Here is a 23,228-nt window from a genome sequence, read left to right as displayed (position 1 = left end):
TAGGTATTCTAAGAGTCTCCCTAGTAAACCTCTTGGGTGCAAATCTTCCACCTCCAAGTCTGTTTTCTGAAAACCCAGCCTGTGGTAAAGTATAAATGCCTGAAATGCACATATTTTTTTCTAGAACAGTTTCCCAAGAAGGGAAACTTGGGTACTTTATGCCACACTTACCTGGTACTCAATCATTTTCTGCTGTTCTTGGAAAAAAATTTGAGTCCTGTGAAGATAGAGATTGGGGGGGAGGAGGATGGAGAAAGAGAGAACAGAGCTGTGAGGGACCAGGCCCATCTTGGAACTTGTGAAGTCCCTACATAAACCCAAGCTTGAAATCACTGTGGTAGAAGAAGAAGAAGAAGAAGAAGAAAAAACCCGATGCCATTCAATGCAGAATGTGAATACATAAAACAGATCTCCCGTGAAGTAAAAGCTGCTACCAAGTAAGAAGTAAAAATTTATAAAAAACCAGAATCTTTATAACTTAAATAATTGGCCCCATGGGAGATGGAGCCAGATACATGCTCTGAGTGGGATCACCCCTGCAGAACAATACATTTTCTCTTAAAGGCAAAAAAGTCTTGGGTTTTGCCTCTTATTTACTTTTAAAGTTGCACTTGTTCACCTACCAGTGTTCATGAAATCCTATATTTGGGATGCTTTTTCTATAATAACGTTATTATGAAAAAAAGTATATACTTAAAAAGGGCTTTTGTAACTTATTACAGAGAACTAAAGGCAATATAAAATAACTGTATAACATTAGTAAAACTAATGGTTACTTATACTGTGGTATGAATTATTACTGAAAGGCTAACCCTCATTATTCATCCAGCGTATTATTGTTGTTAAAAAGTAATTTTCAACAGATGAGAACAACAACTGTCATTTTTAATTAAGATGTTTAGTTAAAGAGGTAACTATGTGGCTTAATTATAAAAAAGAAAGGGTAAATCATAGATCACAAGTGGAAATATTTTATGACATACCCGGATGGTATGGTAAAATGGTAAAATCATGCTACATCTGAAGCAAAGAATGCAAGAAGCACCTCTGTAATTCTGAGTGCCAGAAAGCAAAGACACTTCTTCAGTGATGGGTCCTGGCAAGGGGGCAGAGGAAGCAACCTCAAGGGCTCCAACCATGTGAGAAGGAGCAGTAAGACCAAACTGGTCAAATCTACCAAAGCTAAACATGAATACTTCATGGTCCAGTAATTCCATATGAATGCATATGTTCACAAGCTTTTAGTCTATAAAAACTATGAATTTATAATGAAATTCAAAAATCACAATATTACCTTTTTTCCTCCTAAAATAACTGGTACTGTAATTAAATAGGACTACTAAAACATGCAGGTTCCCAATTTCCCAAACATCCATACATTAGGAAATGTGGAACTAAATTGGTACAAAAAAATTAATAAAGACTGCTTGGGTTTTTCACTCACAGAAGTGAGAAACCCTATAAAAGGTCCAAAAATACTGTGTCAATAATCGACAGCCTGGAATTAAAAATCCACATTCAGGAGTGACAAGAACTCTCATGCATGGTTGAGAGGATTATAACTTGGTTCAGCCATTTTGGGAAACTGGCCATATCTACTAGAAGCTTCCATTTAGTTTAGTGATTAGCAGAAGACACCAGATTCAAGGGGAAAAAAATTGCTTCAAAATGAATACATTCTCCTAGCTTTGTTTTATAGAAGTCTTTTCTCACTAATCTATTGACAAATCATCTTTTGATAAAAGAAATGATTCTAAAGTGCCAGAAATATTCTCGGTCATGATCTGGGTGGTGGGTACATGAGGGTACACATGTGGAAACATTCATAACACTATAGTGCTAAATGAGTTAATGATTTACTTCACTCAGTGGACAATAAATACCCACTTTTTTTTTTTTTTTTAAGATCTTATTTATTTATTTGACAGACAGAGATCACAAGTAGGCAGAGAAGCAGGCAGAGGGAGAGGGGAAAGCAGGCTCCCTGCCGATCAGAGAGTCTGACGCTGGGCTCAATCCCAGGACCCAGAGACCACACCCGAGCCAAAGGCAGAGGCCCAACCCACTGAGCCACCCAGGCGGCCCTCCAATATCTCTTAATTGTATGAAAATGCTTTGAAATATTGTACAGGTCAGAAAGCATGACTCATACAGCACAGTTAGTGTAAAACAGACATTTAGCTATCAGGACTGTGCAGTGAGCTTATTATGCCTTTTAAAAGATTTTTTTCTTTACAGAAGTGTAATTTACATATAATAAATGAATCCAGTTGAATTGTATAGTTTGATGAGTTTTGACAAATATATTCATTCACCCACATAACTCCCACACAATCAGGATATGGAACACTTCCAGGAACATCCCGTTCACAAGATATAATAATGAATTTGTCTTAATGGTGTTAAGATTAACTACTTAGATTCCTGTCTCTTCTATAGATGAAATTAAAAAAGTGATTTCCTTGAATGTTAAAATACAGATACTTCTTTGCTTAACTAATACATTAATCAAGTTATACCAGTAAGTCAAAAAAGTAGTTGAATAAAAATATGATCTACTGTTTGAATTTCACTTATCTGAAGGTCAGAAACAGACAACCCTAACCTATATGATAGCTCTGACTAGGCACTGCTTGGGAGGATTGGGGGGAAGGCTTTGGGGTGCTGGAAATGTTCTCTATTATGATATGGGTGGTGAGTATGTGACTGCGCACATATAGAACAATTCATTAAGCTACACACTGTTCTCTATGCATGTTAAACCTTAAGTTAAAAAAAAATCCCCACAATCCCATTATTTAAAAACATGTAGAAAAGCTTTTGGTATGAAATACAATAAAATGTTATTAGTGCTATGACTTGGGTGGCAGAAAGTTTCATATTCTGATCTATAACTGAAACACACACACACACACGCATCATTATTTACATATCCCTGTTCTACCGCCTTTTTTCATCATAAGGGAAGCCACAGGAGGGCTTTAAAAGGGGGAAGAGGCCCTCTGAAAGAACTGAACTGTCCACCAGGGATTGAGCTAGCAGGAAAGGCCTGGGGCCAAGCAGCCTAGAGCAGTTAATCCAGCTTTGGATAACTATTTGATTCTCTGAAATAGTACACTCCCTCCCTCCTCTTTCTGGACTTAGCTACTTGCTTCAGCCTGGTCTCTCCATGGCTGCAAAGTGTGGCAGATGTGCTAGTGAATGTGTGTCCGTAGGCCTGTGTTCTGGCCTGGCTCCGGGACCACCTAGGTCTGTGGCCTGGGAAAGTCACTTCATTCCCTTTTAAATGAGATGGCAGCATCAGTGGATGAGAAACTGCTGGTAAGAGCTGGAGGAAAAACCGAATATCTATATAGTATCGAAATCTCCTGCCCCCAGATATTTATTCATTATAAAATGAAAAACTGTAATTCTGCCCTAGAGAAACCTGGCAGATAGCACTGGTAAGTGATAGTTAACACACAGTGATGGGACAGGAGTCACGTGCCCCAGATATGATGAACTGTGACAGGCACCGCATCCCTTCTGTGATATTTTGCCCAAAATACATACTTGAATCTAATCATGAGGAAACATCAGACAAAATCATGTGAGTGACAAAAATACAAAGTAACTGGTCTATACTCTTCAAAAATGTTGACTTCACAAAAGACAAAAAGACTGAGGAACTGATTCCCATTAAAGGAGACTAAACGGATATGTCAACTAAAGGTAGTCTGTGATCCTGAACTGGATTCTGGAATGAAAAAAGAAATGTTACGAAATGACACTATTGGTTCACATCTGAATATGGACTGTGGATCAGATAATGGTATTAAATCACTGTTAACTGCCTGACTTTGAAAATTGCATTATGGTTATACAGAAAAATGCTCTCATTCTTATGAAATGCACACTGAAATATTTTGGGGGTAAAGGAGCATCATGTCTGTAACTTATTCTCAAATACTTGAGAAGAAAGGAGAAAAATAATATATATTTATAATATAACATTTACATATACAGAGACAGTATGAGAGTGTATGCGTTTATCTGGGTGAATGTACATGAAAGATAGAAAAGCTGACAGTAATATCCCTGCAACTTCTCCAAATAAAGTTTAATTTTAAAAAATCTATAGCTAGGGGCACCTGGGTGGCTCAGATGGTTAAGTATCTGCCTTTGGCTCAAGTCATGATGCCGGGGGTCTAGGGATTGAGCCAGCATCCGGCTTCCTGCTCAGTGGGGAGCCGGCTTCTCCCTCTCCTCCTGCTCCCCTGCTTAGGCTCTCTCACTCTCTCTGTCAAATAAGTAAATAAAATCTTTAAAAATAAATAAATAAATAATCTATAGCTCTAGTAGGTCTGCTGCCACTATCACTCTGAGAATCCAGGGACTTTTCTGTCCCTTAGTCAGGATGGAGTAAACTCCCCATATGCCTTGAGGCCAGGTGAGGTGGCAGAAATGACAAGGGAGCAACTTAGAAAGTGCCAGTAAGTGTAAGAGAGTGGACTGGCTACATCACATGCTATAAGATGCAGAAGGTACTGGGTTGGACCGATATCTCCTTCGCTTGAGAAAGCATGCCTATCACATTTGGCTTTCCTCGCTTCTGCCTTCGCTCTGTTTCTCTGAAACTTGGGACCAACCCTTCCCTTACCATGGAGGATCCCTAGAAGGAGTGACACCAAGTTGAGTCTTGCTCAGCTTCTGGCCCAGGGATGACGCTATTTCCAGTTACTTAGGAGTCTTTGCTCTGGCAAGAGGTTTTGGAACCTAGTTTTGTCCTTCAGAAGAGATTCTTGTCCCAAGTTCCCCCTCTCCAAATCCAGAGGATCTTCAACTGGCCTACTAGTTCCTCACAGCTCCATCTCTCAACAGTAACTCACCTTCAGCCTCAGCCCCATGCACGGCCTTCTGGAGACTTGACCAAGGTCCTGTGAAGCCCTGCTATCAGCGAGGTGGTGGGACCCACAGGTATACAGGGTACTCAGGTAACCTGAAGATAAACAGACCCCATGGTAAGAGTCATCCAACAGTCCCTCCCCAAATATTCTCTGAGGCCCAAGAGGAAGAAGCCTGCAGAGGACTGTGTAGGAGATAGAGCTAAATGATGGCTTGCTTTGGGTTTGGGGCAGGAGGATCTTCTGGAAGGACTGTGAGTCTCAGAACCACTCAGAGAGAAGTCTGAACCAAGCAATTCTGCTAACCAACTGAGGGGAATCTAAGCCAAACAATTTACCTCCCTGGGGGTGTTTTCTTATCTGTGAAAACAGGAATGATAAATGATAAACACAATTTTAAAAAGCCCACTTCTGGAGACTTTCTGTAAGTTACCTCTTTTAATACATATTCAGGTAAGGTTGAAAGGGGCTGAATTATGAATGAACACCTGCTTTCCCAGATAAGTCAGGTTGGATGTGAGGGACAGAGGCTTCTCTGCCCCTGAGTGAATCTACCAGATGTTCTAGGTTCCCTAAGAAAGATTCCTTTCAGAATATCCTACATTTGCTGAATCATTGTGTCTTAGCCCCAGTGCAGGGAATCCCTACAAAGACTCTTTCAAGATGCCTAATTTAGGTTTCTGCAGCCAAAAGTCAGTCTCTAAAAAGCTAATAAGAGATTTTGACCACGGGGCTCTGAGACTCCCCTCTGAATATCTACAGAGAAGAGCCATCCTCAACTCATTAACAACCTTAAGAGGACGACCCTTATTCGAAGTCCACTCCAAACCCAGAGTCCATTTCACTGTGCATGTTTTTGGCTTCTAGAAGGACTAGCAGAAAATAGGCAATCTCAAATAGCCCAGCCAGGGCTATAGGTCAGAATTTTGTTCTGGTGTTTGATTTTAGAGTCTCGGACAAAACTTCCCCATGGTGTGAATGTTTTGCCCCCAGATTATTTCTGTGATTCCACTCATATCAAGTTAAAAAATGCACAAAATTACTCCATTATATTAGACCCAGAGGTGGCAGTGGGTACTGATAAAGAAGTCTTCAGGGTGCTAGAGATGATGTATATCTTGATCTTGGTTGTATTTATGTGGTTTTTCACAATGTCAAAATTCACTGAGCTGTACCCTTAAGATAAGCATACTTGACTGTATGTATACCTCAATTTTTTAAAAAAAGATTTTATTTATTTATTTGACAGAGAGAAATTACAAGTACACTGAGAGGCAGGCAGAGAGAGAGAGAGAAGGAAGCAGGCTCCCTGCTGAGCAGAGAGCCCGATGCGGGACTCGATCCCAGGACCCTGAGATCATGACCTAAGCCGAAGGCAGCGGCTTAACCCACTGAGCCACCCAGGCGCCCCTGTATACCTCAATTTAAAAAAAGAATAATAATCTGGAAAAATATACAAGTAAAATGAAATAATCTGGATTCAAACTTAAAAAACGTTCATGCATAGACTCATACTGCCTCCCTCTTCCTATACCCCCAGGTCCCAGGTATGAATGTTCCATCTAGTTAGAGTTCAAAAACAGGCAAAATTAATCAGTGATATTAGAAGCTGGAAGAATGGTTCCCCCTGGCAGGGTAGTGACAGAGAACACATATCATGGAGGCTTTCAGGATGCTACAATGTTATTTTTTCTGATCTGAGTACATTACTCAAGGGAGTTCCTTTTGTGACAATTCACTGAGCTGCATATTTAAGTATATCTCTGTATATATCTTATATCTCAGTAACAGGTTCATATTAAAAATTTTAAAAAGAAAACTTATTTGTTCCCAAACCTGGCACTGAACACACCATAGGTGATAAAGGAAAATAGCCACAAGAAAAAGAAAATACCTTCAACCCGTCACTCCTTGTCCAAGCTAATGACTTCTGCCCCAGAGCAACTACCTATCTTTGATTCTGTGCAACTGAAAACAGAGGCTATCTGCTCTAAAAACTAAAGCTTGATGTGTATGGCTTCTGAAAGATATTTACCTGCCTTACCTTTCAGCTTCCTTTGTTTCAGAAGATGTTATAGTTATTGTGCTTTGCCTGAGAACTACATATGGATCAGATACAATACTTTAAAACAAGAAAATACTGTTTTGGCATTTCACCCCAAAGGTCAAAATCTTATCTCTATTGTATTTGTAGTCTTGTCTCAGCCAATCTTAATTATCAGTAGTTTGACATTAATTTCCGTGAAGAGCAGTTTCTAAAAGTAGCTTTAAGTTTTGTTTTGTAGTTTTATCTTCATTAAATTATTCTACCAGGATATTACAAAGAACAGATTCAAGGAGGTCAAAAGTGTCATGCCTAAAAAAATATAGACCAAGGCAAAAGGATTCTTAGAACACAGTTTTGGGGCACCTGAGTGGCTCAATGGGTTAAGCCTCTGCCTTCAGCTCGGGTCATGATCTCAGGGTCCTGGGATCAAGCCCCACATCAGGCTCTCTGCTTAGCAGAGAGGCTGTTTCCCACCCCCACCCCTGCCTACTTGTGATATTTCTCTCTCTGTCAAAATAAATAAATAAATAAAAATTTTAAAACCTCATTAAAAAAAAGAACAGTTTCTTTTCCTTACATAATTTATTTGTTTTTTCCCACATACTGAGGTATGTGACATATAATATTGCATAAGCTTAAGGTGTACAATATCATGATTTGATATACATATATTTCAAAAAAATTACCACAATAGGGTTAGTTAACATTTCCATCACCTCACATAATTACTTTCTGCATATGTGTGGAGAGAACATTGTTTTTAAGTTAAGCCTAGATAAAATTATTTTCCAAACACCCTCGAAGTTTGTTCCTTTGACCATATCTTTTTACAATATCAGTTTAGATACTTACTCAGTAAATTCTTTGTTTTCTAACCACAGGCAAAGTCACATCCATCCTAGCTGCCATGTGGTCAGACTAGATTTCCAGAAACCAGACTCACCCTTGGGATATTGTCACAGATGGATACGTCATTACCGTTGCCAGAAAGGGCCTTAAAGGAAACATTGAAAGAAATATGCACTAAATCCTTGGCAAAAGCAATAGAAGCCACATTTTTAATAACGGTACTTCAAGTAAGTTTAACATTTGGTCTTTTCAAAGCACTTTCATTAATGTGGGGAACAATAAAAGGGAAAGAAGGTTTCAAAGAGGTTTGTGTGTGTGTGTGTGGTTTTTTTTTTTTAGATTTTTAAATTTATTTATTTGACAGACAGAGATTCCGAGTAGCCAGAGAGGCAGGCAGAGAGAGAGGAGGAAGCAGGCTCCCTGCCGAACAGAGAGCCTGAAGCGGGGCTCGATTCTAGGACCCTGGGATCATGACCTGAGCTGAAGGCAGAGGCTTTAACCCCCTGAGCCACCCAGGCGCCCCTCAAAGAGTTTTGATGTGGGCTTTTGCAGAGTACTAGACTGAACTGAACTGAATGTTCATCAGCTGGAGGGTGTCACAGGGGAAAAGTATGCTCCCATTATGCAGGGCTGCAGCCTCGAATCCTTAACTCTCCCATACCCAACCTCTAAATTTATTACACAAATCCCTAATCGCGAACCCACACTGCTCTCCAATGATATCCCAATGAGTGAAAAACAAGTGCTGACCCCCACAGTCCCACCTCTCCCGGCAATTACTGACAGCCCCAATCACTGACACCCATTGATCCATGTGTTTTCCATTCCCCGATCTACGAAAGACCAATCTCTAAAATCTTCAGATTCCTCCTCCCATCCAAGATCTAAAGGATGTCTCAATCACTGATGGCCTAAAGCATTTCTCTAAACACTGGCCCCCATAAGCCCCTCCCATCACTTAACCTCAAAGTTTCCACAATCATCACTTTCAGGTACCCAAAAAGAACTTGGAACCTCCAATCACTGATCCTCTCAGGTTTCGAACACTGAGCTCTAATGCTGTTCAAACCAGTGCTTTTGAAGCACCCCATTTGGCACCAAACCCCTGAAGACCACTATAAACTGACCACCACTCACTCTTCGAATTAAGAAATCGAGAACCCTCATTTATTGATTCCCAAATACTCCCAATCCATCTTCACAGACACTGCCACTGACTCCCACAAACCTCCACCAGCCACCACAGACCCCCACGAGGCTCCCACGTCCAATCACTTAACCCTTTCCGTACCCTCCTCTCTGACCCTTACGGGCACCCATGACTGACCCAGTCGGGCCACCGTAGTCCTCCTATCACTAACCTACAGAGGTCTTTAATTTCGACTGTTTCTCACACTGACCTTTCCCATTTCTCCTGGATCCGCGTCCATAACCCGAAATTGATAGCTGGACCACGGTGCCTCACCGCAGTATAATCTCTTCCCATCGCAACTGGCCAGTGCGCAGACTCAGTCACGACTTTGAGGTTGTCGGGCGCCACCTGGCAACCTTCCAACGAACAGGATTCTGGGTTTCTGAACTTTAACGGAAGGTATGATGGCTGCACCCTCTTGACATCCTGTTGGGGGAGGCCATATTTAAATCTGTGCCGTACAGCGGTGAATTAGCCCTTTGTTAGCCTAGAGGGTTAAGCTATTTCAGGGCTGAGAGAAGCAAGTGCTCCGGGATCCGTAAACACTGACGTCCCTGTTGCATTTAGCTTCTCAGAAGCCCAAACCTCCTGCAATCAATATGGAGGCGCCCTGACCTCCAAGAAGAGCTTTCTTTGTCTCCAGCAGCGCAGGCGCTGAAGTAAGATGGCCACGAACATTTATACAATTTTTTGCGTGCAGTGGGCGGGGCCATCTCATAGGAGGAGCTCCCCAAAGCAAGGTGAAACTTTTTCTGGGGCGGCTTTAGGAGTTAGAGACCCCGAAGAGACGCTCTTCCCTTGGGGAGCCTGAGGGCTCCGGAAGAAGGGATGAGAACTCCGGAGTGGGCGGAGCCATGGGAGACTGGTAGTACGAAGTTAATGACTTATTGAAAGAAAATGTTGAAAGCAGAGACTTTTTTTTAAGCTTTCAACTATTTTTAATAATAATTAAGAGTTTTAACACTCTATGTTGTTGCTGCTGATTTGAAAGATTCAACATGAAATTAAAAAAAAAAAAATTCTGTCCTGGGCGCCTGGGTGGCTCAGTGGGTTAAAGCCTCTGCCTTCAGCTCAGGTCATGATCCCAGCGTCTGAGGATCGAGCTCCGCATCGGGCTCTCTGCTCAACAGGAAGCCTGCTTCCCTTCCTCTCTCTGCCTGCCTCTCCGCCTACTTGTAATCTCTGTCAAATAAATAAATAAAATCTTTCAAAAAAAAAAAACTTAAAAAAATTTCTGTCCTGTTTTAATTCTGAGCCAGGTAGGTGTACAGGGACTTTATCTTAAGTAGTGTTACAAAATAAAATTCAGCCGGGTAAATTTGAATATCTAGCTTGCATCCTATTAAGTCAAAAGGAATGCCTCCTCGGAGTTGTACAAAATGGAAGGTTTTTGTTTTGTTTTGTTTTTGTTTTAAATGGAAGGTTTTTATAGGAAGAAGGGATGGGGAGATGGCAAGAAAGTTATTAGCAAAAAAAACCTGGAACCAGGCAGGGTTACCTTCCCTTAGGTGGAAGAGCAGGGATCTTAATTAGGTGGATAACTGACTCATACGCGTCACCAAGTTTTTTACTGAACACAAAGGGCTCCTGGTTTGGGGTGCATCAAGCCAAAAAATGAGCCCAAGTCTTTTGGTTTGAGCAAATGGTTGTTACTACTTGCAGCTAGTAAGGAGATAGAGTCCACCAATTTCTGTCTCTAATGCAAATTGCTGGACCAATTCATACTGCCAGATGGCAGCCTTTTGGTGGGTTTATTCTTGGAGTTAGGAAGTGATCACAGAAACTTATAAAACCTTTATAATCATTCAGGCATGACTGAACAGAGGTTTGCTTAACTGCAATTTCCCAGGAACATTTATGATTTTCTTTCAGAAAATCAGACATCTGCTCAGTTGAGTAACTTTTTTTCTTTCAGAAAATCAGACATCTGCTCAGTTGAGTAACTTTGGTGGGCTTCCAGGAACAGGAAAGTTCTCAAGAACTCCTGAAGCTGAAGAACAAACGTGCTAGAAGAAACAAGATAGTTCATTTGTTTTAATTTCTCACTGTGGTCCCTGATTACCTAATCCCTAACATAATCTTATTTTGGGGGGAATGGAGAGGCCCCAAATAACAGTTTATCTCATTGATGCTAATCAGAAAATCCCTGACTGGCTTGTTAAGACTTACATTTCTTTACTTTTTTAAAAAAAGATTTATTTCTTAATTTAATTTTCTGATAGAGTACAAACAGGGGGGAGTAGCAGAGGGAGTAGGGGAGTAGGACAGGGAGAAGCAGGCTCGCTGCTGAGTGGGGAGCCCAACGAGCCCAAGTGAGGCTTGATCCCAGGACCCTGGGATCACCACCTGAGCTGAAGGCAGAGGCTTAACTGCTGAGTCACCCAGGTGTCCCAAGACTTAAATTTCTAAGGGAGGTTGAAACTACAGTTAGGTTAAGTATTATTAAGCCCTGGTTTGGTGGCTTGGATAAGTGACACCATTTTAGGCCTGTGGTTTTCTTTCTAGGAGAGGCTTCCCCCAGATGCTGACTGATGTAGGAAAGATGATAGGATTCAAAGTCAACAGCCAAGAAAGAATTTTTAGACATCTTTGGTACAAAAAAGTGATTTTATAATAGAGCTACCCTATCACCCAGCGATTGCACTACTGGGTATATACCCTAAAGATACAAACGTGGTGCTCCAAAGGGGCATGTGCACCTGAATGTTTATAGCAGCAATGTCCACAATAGCCAAACTATGGAAAGAACCTAGATGTCCATCAACAGATGGATGGATAAAGAAGATGTGGTGTATATATGCAATGGAATACTATGCAGCCATCAAAAGAAAGGAAATCTTGCCATTTGCGATGACATGGATGGAACTAGAGGGTATTATGCTGAGCGAAATAAGTCAATTGGAGAAAAACAACTATCATATGATCTCCCTGATTTGAGGAAGTGGAGATGTAATGTGGGGGTTTTGGGGGATAGGAAAAGAAAAAAATGAAAGAAGATGGGATGGGGAGGGAGACAAACCATAAAAGACTCAATCTCACAAAACAGACTGAGGGTTGCTGGGGGGAGGGCGGTCAGGAGAGGGTGGTGGGGTTATGGACATTGGGGAGGGTGTGTGCTATGGTGAGTGCTGTGAAATGTGTAACGATTCACAGACCTGTACCCCAGGGATAAAAATACATTATATGTTTATAAATAAAATACATTATATGTTTATAAAAAATTAAAAATTAATTTTAAAAAAGGTGATTTCATTAAAGAATAGGTACAGGGCCCGTGGGGGAGAAAGAGCTGCCCTGGGGTCATGAGGAGTGGCCCATTATACACTTTCAAGTTTGGAGGGTGTTAGGGAAGGCATAAGTCTCTAAGGAATTTTGGAAACAAGGTCTCCAGAACCTTGAGGGGGTTAGCTGTTGTTGGGAAAGAGTCGTTTATTATTGTCTACTAAAACCTGAGTCATGAGACCCTTCAGATGTATCAGCAGGTCATATGCTCAGGGGTGATTGATAACATATATCTTAGGAGGTGGGCATAGAGATAAAGGAAGTTTCCAAAGGAATCTTTATATGTTAAAGTAGACTTACAGGGTCCTGGGGGTTTGGGCTAGGATTGCGTTTTTCCCTCAGCGAAGTGTCAATATTGAGGCAGCTGAGCTCCTAGAGGAAGGTCACTTTGCCTGTTTCAAGGACTTGTGAATGGCCTGTAAGTAGTGAGGAAATTTAATAATTTTTCTTTTGCGTTTGTTTCCCACATCACTGACCTGAGACAAGAATGCGAGTGTGGGCAATTTATTTGGCAGGTGGAAAATAGGCAAATGACAATGGAGGAATGGAGCCCAATACAGACTGTATCAATGAGGGGGTTATCGCTGTGAGCAATAGGGGCTCAGTCCTGTGGGGGACTCTGGAAGATAGTGTAGATACAAATTGTCCTGTTTAGGGTGCTGAAGCTGAGATATTTGTACAGTCTCTTGTCTCTCATTATTGGGTGCTATAGCAAGGACCTTAAACCACTTCTAGCTCACCTCATGGGCAAGGTTTCAGGCAGAATCTGTAGGTTCTTGAGGCAGAGTTTCTGTTAAGCACCATTTACTTGTGTTCTGTACTTTGCCTCTGAATAAGCCAAGTTGAACAAGAACATAAACAAGAAGCCATGTTCCCACTTCAAGGAGTAAGCAAGAAAGTTAACGATTCTCTGAGTTTCGTCCTAGGCCCCAAACACCTGATAACATCCAAGGAGAGTCAGATCCCAAATATGTGCCATGACATAGTGTCAAACAAACCTCATCTGATGCTGGCATCAACACCCTCTGGGTGTTGGATCCTCTTGGCTGGTCCTGTGGGACCCTCCCCTGGGTCTTTAGACCCAGCCTGCCTGCATCATACTGACGGCATTCATTTCATACAACCCGAAGCTGTGCTCTGCACATCAGAGGCATTGGAACATCTCTAAGAATGGTTACCTTCCATTATGAAGATAGCTTTTTAAAAAACCCTAATTCCGGGGCACCTGGGTGGCTCAGGGGGTTAAAGCCTCTGCCTTCAGCTCAGGTCATGATCCCAGGATCCTGAGATCGAGCCCCGCATCGGGCTCTCTGCTTGGCAGGGAGTCTGCTTCCCTTCCTCTCTCTCTGCCTGCCTCTCTGCCTACTTGTGATCTCTGTCTGTCAAATAAATAAATTAAATCTTAAAAAAAAAAACCCTAATTCCATTTGGTCATCATACTAACATATAAGAGGTGACCTCCAAAATGGCTCCCAACGCTTCCTACCTCTTGGTATTAACACCCTTGTGTAGTCCCTTACACACTGGGCCAGGGCTGGTCTGTGAGGCTAATAAAATACAGTAGAAGTGATGGTAAATCACTGATAAGATTAAGTTGTAAATGATACTCAGCTTCCGTTTTAGAGGTATGTGCTCTTGCTCTCCCTCTCTCTCTCTCAAATAATTTACTCTTGGAGAATTTTGTTGCCATGTCATGAGGCACAAATAATAATAAGGAATAAAACAAGCAATGAAAGTTGTAGGTACCTTGTTTTTTATTTTATTTTATTTTATTTTTTTTTTTTTTTTTAAACAAAAGGGTAAACGTTTATTTGGAGTTAGTTTTCTGGTGGTGATATTAAGGCCCTTCAAGCAGAGTTCAGGAGCTCCTGTATGGCTGCCTGCTGCTCGGGACTGAGCTGTGCCTTGTTTTTTAAAACTAAATTGTTTGATATCAGGTCCCAGGCTCTTGAGCTCAGCCAAAGCCTCTCCATTCTTTCACCCAGGAAGCACCTCCTCATCCTTCAGCAGATGTTATCTATCTCCTGGAGGGATCAAGATCTCTTCTCCATGTAGTAGGAGGTGGAGGAAGGGGTGAGGACAGTTCCAGGACATTAGAACATCCCTAGGCTGAGAGTCTGAGGCCACAGGAGGTCTTCAATTCCCAGTCATTATTCTTGGCAGTCTTAAACAGAAAGAGAAAAATCCGCCTCTGCAAACTGAATTTCAGTTTCCAAATGTCAAAAGAGCAGGGAGGACCTGTCAGGAGGCTGACTACTGAGCACAAGGGGGCCCAGGGCATGGGAGCAATGTGCTGCAGGGAAGGTGCCCCAGTCCTTCAGAGGATAAGTCCCTCTATATCTTTACATGCTCTCCTTCCCTCACTCAGGTCTTCTAGTCTTTTGGAGGAAGCCCTAAACAATGCCCTCTTCTCGGCAGAAGCAGAGAGGATTTATTCTAGGGGTACTCTGGTCTTGCTGAGTTGGAACCCTCCCAGGATGTGGATGAGACCCCTGCAGACAGGCCAGATGCCCACCTGGAGCAGAGCCTTCAGCCCCTTGGGGAATGGAAGGAGGAAGTCCAGGATACCTGGCAGGGAATGCAGTGGCTCTTGTAGAATCAGTGCTTCCACAATGAGCAGGGTTTAGACCAAGACTTTGGTGTGCTGAAGGCAGTGAAGGTGAGCATTTGCAGACCAAGGGAGTTTCAAGCCCAGGCTCCTTCCCTTTGGGAAAAAATAAAAAACGCCTTAACTGTAAGTCTAGATTTTTTCCTTTGTGCTAAAATGAAAATAATGTAACACAAATTAAGTAAATCAGGCTTAAGCTGGAGGAAGTAATGGCTGCCAAGTATGAGGCTCAAAAGGAAGGATGCACAGCTTTAAAAGACCTTTAAAAGCAGAAGCCAAAGATGAAGGAGGTGTTACTAGAAAGAATGAGCTTGGGAACACAAGTTCAAGAAATTCTAGAAAGATAGGACTTGCACTTCTAGGCTGTAACACTCCCAATTGTCAGAATTTTACTAAGTGATTCCTTTTATCTCCTTGTGCTAAAAGTATATCAGAACCTTTGCTTTCTGACTCCAAAAGCACCCCCCCCAAAAGGAAATCCCAATCACAAATGGGGTATGTATTCTCTTAAGGAAAGGTTTGAAAGTGCTCAAATATTTCAACATATATTCTTTTCTTAAAAGATTTTATTTATTTATTTGACAGAGACACAGCGAGATTTCTTTTTTTTTAAAGATTTTATTTATTCAACATATATTCTAAATAAAGTATTCCTCTTGATTTGAATGTGCAGTATTTCAACAGAAGATGGTCCATTTATGGTGATACAAGTACCCATATCTTAAAGTCCCCAGTTCCACTGTTGTGGGTATAACGTATATTGGAAACTATTTGCCAAAATAAGAAAAGATTTATTTTACTTTTCTTTTTGTTTTCTCAGTGACTTCTTTTTCTAGAAGTTAAAACATCCTTAGAAAAAGTTTCTGTAACTATTTTGAACAGAATGGAAAATGCCTAAAACAAAGTATATATGGAATTACAGGCCTTATTTTAACAAACACTGGTAAACAGGTGCTAGCAATAAGGACACATCTTCATTATGTCTTTCTCTATTGGGAGTAGGGGGTGCATTGCTCATATCACCACAATTCAACATTTCTTTTCTTCCTGCCTTTGTAGACCTTGTTAAGCCCAGTTTTTCTTATTTATATCTAATTATCCTTATTTCATCTATCCATATTTGGGTGATACCACTATATTTTTCTAAAGTTGCATGTGCTGATTCCATTCGATTTCCTAGTATGAGTTCCCTGGAGAGTCTTCTGGGACTGACAACTGCAAGGACAGCTTTTGCTGTACCTAATCCCTGCTCCCATCTGATATCCACGTTCTCCTTTTTTTATTATTCAATTTGCTCAGTCAAGGAACATGCGTACATTAAGGTTACTTAGGAATTAGCAGAAGACCTGAAGTCAAAACTGCTTTAATATTTTCTTTTTTTTTTTATTTTTAAAAGATTTTATTTGTTTATTTGATGGAGATCACAAGTAGGCAGAGAGGCAGGCAGAGAGAGAGGAAGGGAAGCAGGCTTCCTGCCAAGCAGAGAGCCCGATGTGGGGCTCGACCTCAGAATCCTGGGATCATGACCTGAGCTGAAGGCAGAGGCTTTAACCCACTGAGCCACCCAGGTGCCCCTCAGCAAATAGAATTCTATTCACCAAAAATATCCTCAATGAATGAAAGGAAAATAAAGACAGATACAGATGAAGAAAAACTAAGAAAATTCATTACCAGTCAACTACCCTAAAAATATGTGAAAGGAACTTTTTCAGGCTGAAGGAAAATGATGCAAGAAGAAAGCTTGGAACTTCAAGAATAAATGAAGAGCAACAGAAATAGTAAATGTGTGCATAAATATGATAGTCCTCTTAAATTCTTTAAATGACAATATGGCCTTGAAAACCAAAATTATACCACTGTTGGGGGTGGGGGAAGTGTTTAATGCATACAGATGTAAAACATATGGCAAGTATAAAGAGTGAAGAGTAAAAGATTTCTACATTTTACCTGAAATGGTAAACTAATAGGCATACACACACATATACACACTCAAGACAAAATTATCATCTGAATAGTCTTTTATCTAAGAGATACGAATGAATAAAGCAACAAAAATCATTCACATACAGGTTTTATATGATCCTATATTTTTGTTTCTCTTGAGTAATTACCTACTAGTGGGATTGCTGGGTCACAGGGTAAATTGTCTGTCACAACCTGTCACCATGGCCCCCATGCATGAACAGGATCTGCTGGCACCATTGCTTCTGTTCTGAGCAGCTCTCTCCTCCCACCCCAGGGGAAAGGACAGATGGACATATGGTGATTGGCCACAAAGGTGTGTTGTCTGGCCGGCACTAAAGATCCTGAGCCCAGCTCTCCAGGGGTTCCTGCTCTGCTGGTTCAAGAACTCCTGTCCTGCCCAATCCTCCTAGGGTGCAGGAACCGGAGTGGAGGAGGAACCACTATACCTCCCAATAAGCTCCTCTCCCTTCATCCAGCAGGAAGAGGTAGGTCCAGAAGAGTCAGCTGGTATCTGGCAACCCCCTCCTCCAGCTAGGGGCCTTGGAGAAGGAGGCATTGTGTCGTGGCGTCGACGATGTGCTGGGGACTAAGGTTGAAGCCATCTCAGACTGCAGTGCCTCATAACCATTTCTTTCTTTCCCCTGCCTGCTGCAAGGACTGTTCCTCTATCAGCTTCCCCTACAGCCCTCAGCATTGATCCACAGAGAGGAGATGAAAAAAGAAGCAAGCTCACTGGCCATCCTGGAATCTGCTGGAATGGCTACCTCTATGGGTAGTTTGTCCCAGAAGAAGGCAATTCACCTGCTGGCTACCTCATCATACTTATTGCCCTCAGCCTTTTGCTGACCCGTTACATCCCATTATTTCAGACACTGACATAGATGGCCCTGTCTGGTCATCCCCCAAATCCTCCCATCTCTGATTCCTTCTCCACACCAGGCATGGACTGTAAAATGAGGTCAACTCCTGATTCACCCTCTCCTACAAGTGCTACTGTGTGTCTTCCACCCTTCAAGTTTCAGCCCATTTGGGGTGCCCTCTGAATGGGAAGGAAAGAGGTCCTCTGCACCCCAATGCCTCAGTCACAACTGCAACAGATTCCAGGTCCATCTTCCCTGGTGCTCCCAGCACTTCAATCCTTCTCTTGTATCCTAAGTTCTGCAGAATGAAGTCACCCACACCTGTGCGTGTGTATTTCCTACTTCCTTTCCATAGACCACCCCCTTTCCAACTAATGATACCAGCATTCCTCTCTCCACTGGCCTAATTGCTGTTTCTGAAGTCAATTTCAGCTCCTCAACCATCATGTCTGCAAGCTTGGCTCTCCAGCCTGTGTCTGATTTTTGGCCACCCTGTGGACATCCCTCCATCTTCCCATATTTTCCTCTTGGCTTTAATGTGTGCTTCTTTCCACTTGATCAGGCCCAACAGATACTCTCTGGTGGCAGTGCTGCTTCAGCCATAGAAACAACCAGCCTGCCTCCCTGCATTGAGGATCTGAGGCCCCAGCCTCCGGGATAAACTTTCCTTGGATTCCTAGAACAAATTTTGAATAGTCCAGGATAAAGTGAAATGTGGGAGCGGTGAGGGGGTCACTGGAGAGAGTAAAGGTATAGGAGCAACAAAATTTAGGCCTAACCTGCTTTATATGTATGAATTTTTTCAAATCTTGGGAAAACATGAAGTTCAACTGTGAATAGTATAAACTACCTGTGTAACCAGCAGTTGATTCAGTCAGTTATTCACTTAACATATTTATTGAGAACTTGTTATATGTTAGACACTGTTCCATGTACCAGAATCAAGAGAGAAAGTCACAGAAAATTCCAACCCATTTAATACCTGTGTTCTTTTTGGAGGAAAAAATGAGAAGCAAACATAACAGTTTTTTGGTGGTGTCTGTAGGGTTTTCAATATATAATATTGTGTTGTCTGCAAAGAAAGATAATTTTATCTCTTCCTTTCAGTTTTGGATGCTTTTTACTTCATTTTGTGCCCAATTGTTCTGGCTAGGACTCCCATTAATATGTTAAATAGAAGTAGCAAGAGTGGGCATCCTTGTTTTATTCCTAATCTTAGAGGAAAACCTTTTAGCTTTTCATCATTGAGTATATTTAGTTTGGACTTGTCATGAGGCTTTTATTATGTTGAGTAATATGCCTTTTATACCTAATGTGCTGGGGGTTTTTATCATGAAAGAGTGTTGAATTTTTGTTAAATGCTTTTTTTAAAGGTCTATTGAGATGATCGTGATTTTTATCCTTCATCCCCTTAATGGATGTATAATGTTTATTGATTTGTGTATATTGAACCATCCCTGGATCCTAGGGATAAATTCCACTTGATCATGGTGTATGATCTTTTTTATGTGCTGTTGAACTGATTTGCAGATATTTTGCTGAGGATATTAGTATCTGTTCATCAAGTATATTGGTTTGTTGTTGTCTTTCATCTGTCTTTGTCAGTGGTTGGTATTAGGGTAATGCTGGCCTCGTAGAATGAATTTGGAAGTTTTCCTTCCTTTTCAATTTTTTGGAAGAGTTTGAGAATGACTGGCATTAATTCTCCTTTCAGTGTTTGGTAGAACTCACTAATGAAGCTCTCTTGTCCTGGGCTTTTCTTTGTTGGAAGGATTTTGATCACTGATTCTATCTCTAATTATTGACCTGTTCAGATATTCTATTTCCTCATGGTTCAGCTTTGTAGGTTAGATGTTTCTAGGGTTTTGTCCATTATTTTAGGTTATCCCATTTATTGGCATATAGTTGTTTACAGTAGACTATTACAATCCTTTATATTTCTGTGGCATCAGCTGTAATGTCTCCCTTCTTTCTTTTATAATTTTCAGTCTACCTTTTTAGTTTGGCTAAAGTTTTACCAAGAAAGGTGGGGGGGGGTTGTTTGTTTTTTAAATCAGCTTTTAATTTTATTGATCTTTTCTATTTTTTTTCTAGTCTCTATTTAATTTTTTCCCACTCCAATCTTTCTTATTTTCACCTCCTAACTTTTGGTTTAGTTTGTTCTTTTCTCCATAAAAAGTTTGTGGAGCTTATCAAATCCCTGCTTGTTTTAGTTTGAATTTACCAATCCAGTCTTAGCCCAGGAACCCCTCCACCATGTGAGGACATGGCAAGCAATGAGGATACTGCAAGAATTTCACAGCATGAAACTGAAGAGGACCTTCATCAGAACCTGACCATATTGGCACCCTGATCCTGGACTTCCAGCTTAGTAAAAGTACGTAGTAAAATTCTGTTGTTTATAAGCCACACAGTTTATGGTATTTTATTATAGCAGCCCCCCAAAATTAAGGTAACTCCATAATGCATTATTGAACATAATCAAAATTAAAAACCTTTCTGCTTGAAGGACATCATGAAGAACGTAGAAAGGCAACCCATCAAATGGAAAAGAAATTTTGTGAATCATCTATCTGATAAGAAAATTTTATCTAGAATACATAAAAAACTGTTACAATTCAGTAAAAAGGACAAATAATCCAATAATAAAATACAGGGAAAGGACCTGATTAGTTATTTCCTCAAAAGGTATGTAACTGGCCAACCAGTACATGAACATCATTAGCCATCAGGGAGATAAAACCAAACCTCAATGAGATACCACTTGACACACAATAAGAATTCTATAATGAAAAAGACAAGTGAGGATGTGGGGAAATTGGAATCCTCATACATTACTTATGGAAATGTAAAAAGGTATAGCTGTTCTGGAAGTTTGCCAGTTTCTCAAACATTCAAACATAGAGTTACTACATAACCCACTGATTAAACTCTAAGTAGATACTCAAAAGAAATAAAAACATAGGTCCATGCAAAAACTTGTAAATGAATAATCACAACAGCATTTATTTGTAACAGCTAAAAGTAGAAACAGCTCAAATGCTCATTACTAGATGAATGGATAAAATGTAGTATATCCATACAATGGACTATTACTTGGCAATAAAAAGGAATGAAGTCCTGATACATGTTACAACATAGATGAAAACAGTGAAAAAGACAATCACAAAAGACCACCTATTACATAATTCAGTTTATATGGAATCGCCAAATTGCTAAGTCCATAGAGACAGAAAGTAAAACAGTGATTGCCTAGGGAAGAAGGATTGTGGGGGGGGAATAGGAGTACTAATGAGTTTAGGGTTTCTTTCTTTTTTTTCTTTTTTCTTTTTACAGATTTTATTTATTTATTTGACAGAGAGAGAACACAAGCAGGGGAAGCAGCAGACAGAGGAAGAGGGAGAAGCAGGCTCCCTGCTGAGCAAGGAGCCCAATGCAGTGCTCAGTCCCAGGACCCTGGGATCATGATCTGAGCCAAAAGCCCATGCTTACCCAACTAAGCCACACAGGTGCCCCAAGTTTAGGGTTTCTTTGGGGGAGGTGATCAGAATGCTTTAAAATTGTGGTAATTGGGGCGCCTGGGTGGCTGAGTGGGTTAAAGCCTCTGCCTTCCGCTCAGGTCATGATCCCAGGGTCCTGGGATCGAGCCCTGCATCAGGCTCTCTGCTCCTTGAGGAGCCTGCTTCCTCCTCTCTCTGCCTGCCTCTCTGACTACTTGTGATGTTTGCCAAATAAATAAATAAAATCTTAAAAAAAATAAAATTGTGGTAATTGTTATACAATTCTGTGAATATACTAAAAATCACTGAACTGTACAATTTAAAGATTTTATTTATTTGAGAGAGAGAGAGCATGCGCCACAAGCTGTCGGGGGCAGGGTGCAGAGTGGGAGGCAATGAATTTCAAGCAGACTCCACTGAGTGGGGAGCCTGAGGAAAGGCTTGATCTCACAACCCTGAGATCATGATCTGAGCCCAAATCAAGAGTCAATTAACTAAATTAATTAACTGAATGAACCACCCAGGTGCCCCCTCCCTTTATTTGAAGAAGGAGAGTGTGCATGTGCAAGTAGGGGGAGGGCCAGAGGGAAAGGGAGAGAGAATCCTCAAGCAGACTGCCTGCTGAGCACAGAGCCCAAGGTGAGACTCGATCCCAGGACCCTGCACCATGACCTGGACTAAAATCAAGTCAGTCACTTAGCTGACTAAGCCACCCAGGGATTCCTAGTTTGGGTCCTTTTAATCTTCTGTATTCTCAAGTTGTGTTGTGTTTTTTTTTTTTTTTATAGTATGCTTAAGCACAGGTCTTTTTTTGTTTCATTAGTCCCACCTGGGATATATTGTACTGCCTGGATTTGTGGGTTCAGTTTTCTTCAATTCTAGAAACTTTGCATCCATTATCTCTTTAGATACTATCTTTTCTTCATTTTTTTCCCCCTTTTGACACTCCAATGAAACTTATATTAGACCTTTTCATTCTATCCACCCCTAATTTTTAGTGAGGTATAATTGAATATTAAAATTATATATATTTAAGGAACACAACTTGATGGTTTGCTATATGCATACATTGTGAATGTCACCATAATCAAGCTAACTAACAAATCCATTCTACATACTAGCCCTCTGTTGGATACGTGGTTTACAAATATTTTTTTCTTGACTATACCTTTTCTATTTATCCTCTTAATGTGAACTTTCACAGACCAGAGAATTTATTTTTAATGAAGTCCAATTTTTCAGTTTTTCCTTGTATGGATTATGCTTTTGGTAGTAGGTCTAAGAACTCTACTTACCTTAATCCTGAATCTTTAGTCCTAATCTCCTCTATTTCTTCCGATGAGTTTTATGGTTTTAATGTTTAAGTCTGTGATCCATTTTGAATCTTCATATAAAGTATGAGAATTAGGTCAAAGTTCATCTTTAAATTTAATTCCTTCTGCTTGGTGTGTATATCGCTTTCCCCCCCCCTAAGTTCTTCAGGTGGGAGTTTATTAGATTATTGGTTTCAGATTCTTCTTTCCTAATGTATTCCTTTAGTGCCAAAAAAGTTCCCCATAGTACTGTTTTATCTTTGTCCCATGAGTTTTGATATTTTATATCTTCATTCAACTTAATGTAATTTTCTATTTAAGGTTTCCTTTTTGACCCACAGTTTACTTACAAGAATGTTTAGTTTGTTGTTTAGTTTCTCAGTGTTTGGAGACCTTCCTGTTTTCTGTTACTGATTTCTAGTTTGATTCCATTGTGGTCAGAGAATATCCTCCATGTGATTTCAGTTCTTTTAAATATTAGGAGTTTATTTTATGGCCATGCATTTGATGTATCTCATTATATGCTCTGTGAACATTTGAAAAGAATATGTTTTCTGTTGCTGTTGGATCAACCCTTATAAATGTCAATTAAATCCTATTGGTTGCTGAGTTCTATATTCTCGAAAGATGATAAACCTAGAGAGGTATGGACCTGGAAACAAACGCATTGAAAATTTGTGCACAAACTGGCTATTCTCCCCTTTTACTTTTCCTCTCTTATGTAATCAA

The 23,228-nt window shown here is 40.7% G+C and overlaps 1 protein-coding gene across 1 annotated transcript in view; it reads right to left on the bottom strand.

The window, feature by feature from the left end:
- ZNF568 (zinc finger protein 568) overlaps window positions 1–9,641 on the bottom strand; it is a 131,487-nt gene extending 121,846 nt beyond the window's left edge. Inside the window, exons 1-4 of the mRNA XM_004764976.3 lie at window positions 9,180–9,641; window positions 7,783–7,924; window positions 4,869–4,978; window positions 172–217 (exon numbers count right to left, since the gene is read on the bottom strand). Of these exons, the coding sequence (XP_004765033.1) occupies window positions 172–186 (15 nt within the window). The 5' untranslated portion in view covers window positions 187–217; window positions 4,869–4,978; window positions 7,783–7,924; window positions 9,180–9,641. The remainder of the gene's footprint in view (window positions 1–171; window positions 218–4,868; window positions 4,979–7,782; window positions 7,925–9,179) is intronic.
- Window positions 9,642–23,228: the final 13,587 nt, after the last annotated feature.

Source organism: Mustela putorius, unplaced genomic scaffold (genome assembly GCF_011764305.1).
Source record: "Mustela putorius furo isolate JIRA1106 unplaced genomic scaffold, ASM1176430v1.1 tig00000174_pilon_pilon_pilon, whole genome shotgun sequence".
In the NCBI taxonomy this organism is placed as follows: domain Eukaryota; kingdom Metazoa; phylum Chordata; class Mammalia; order Carnivora; family Mustelidae; genus Mustela; species Mustela putorius.
Note: the sequence above shows the minus strand (reverse complement) of the source record. Positions and strands in the feature narration are given on the sequence as shown.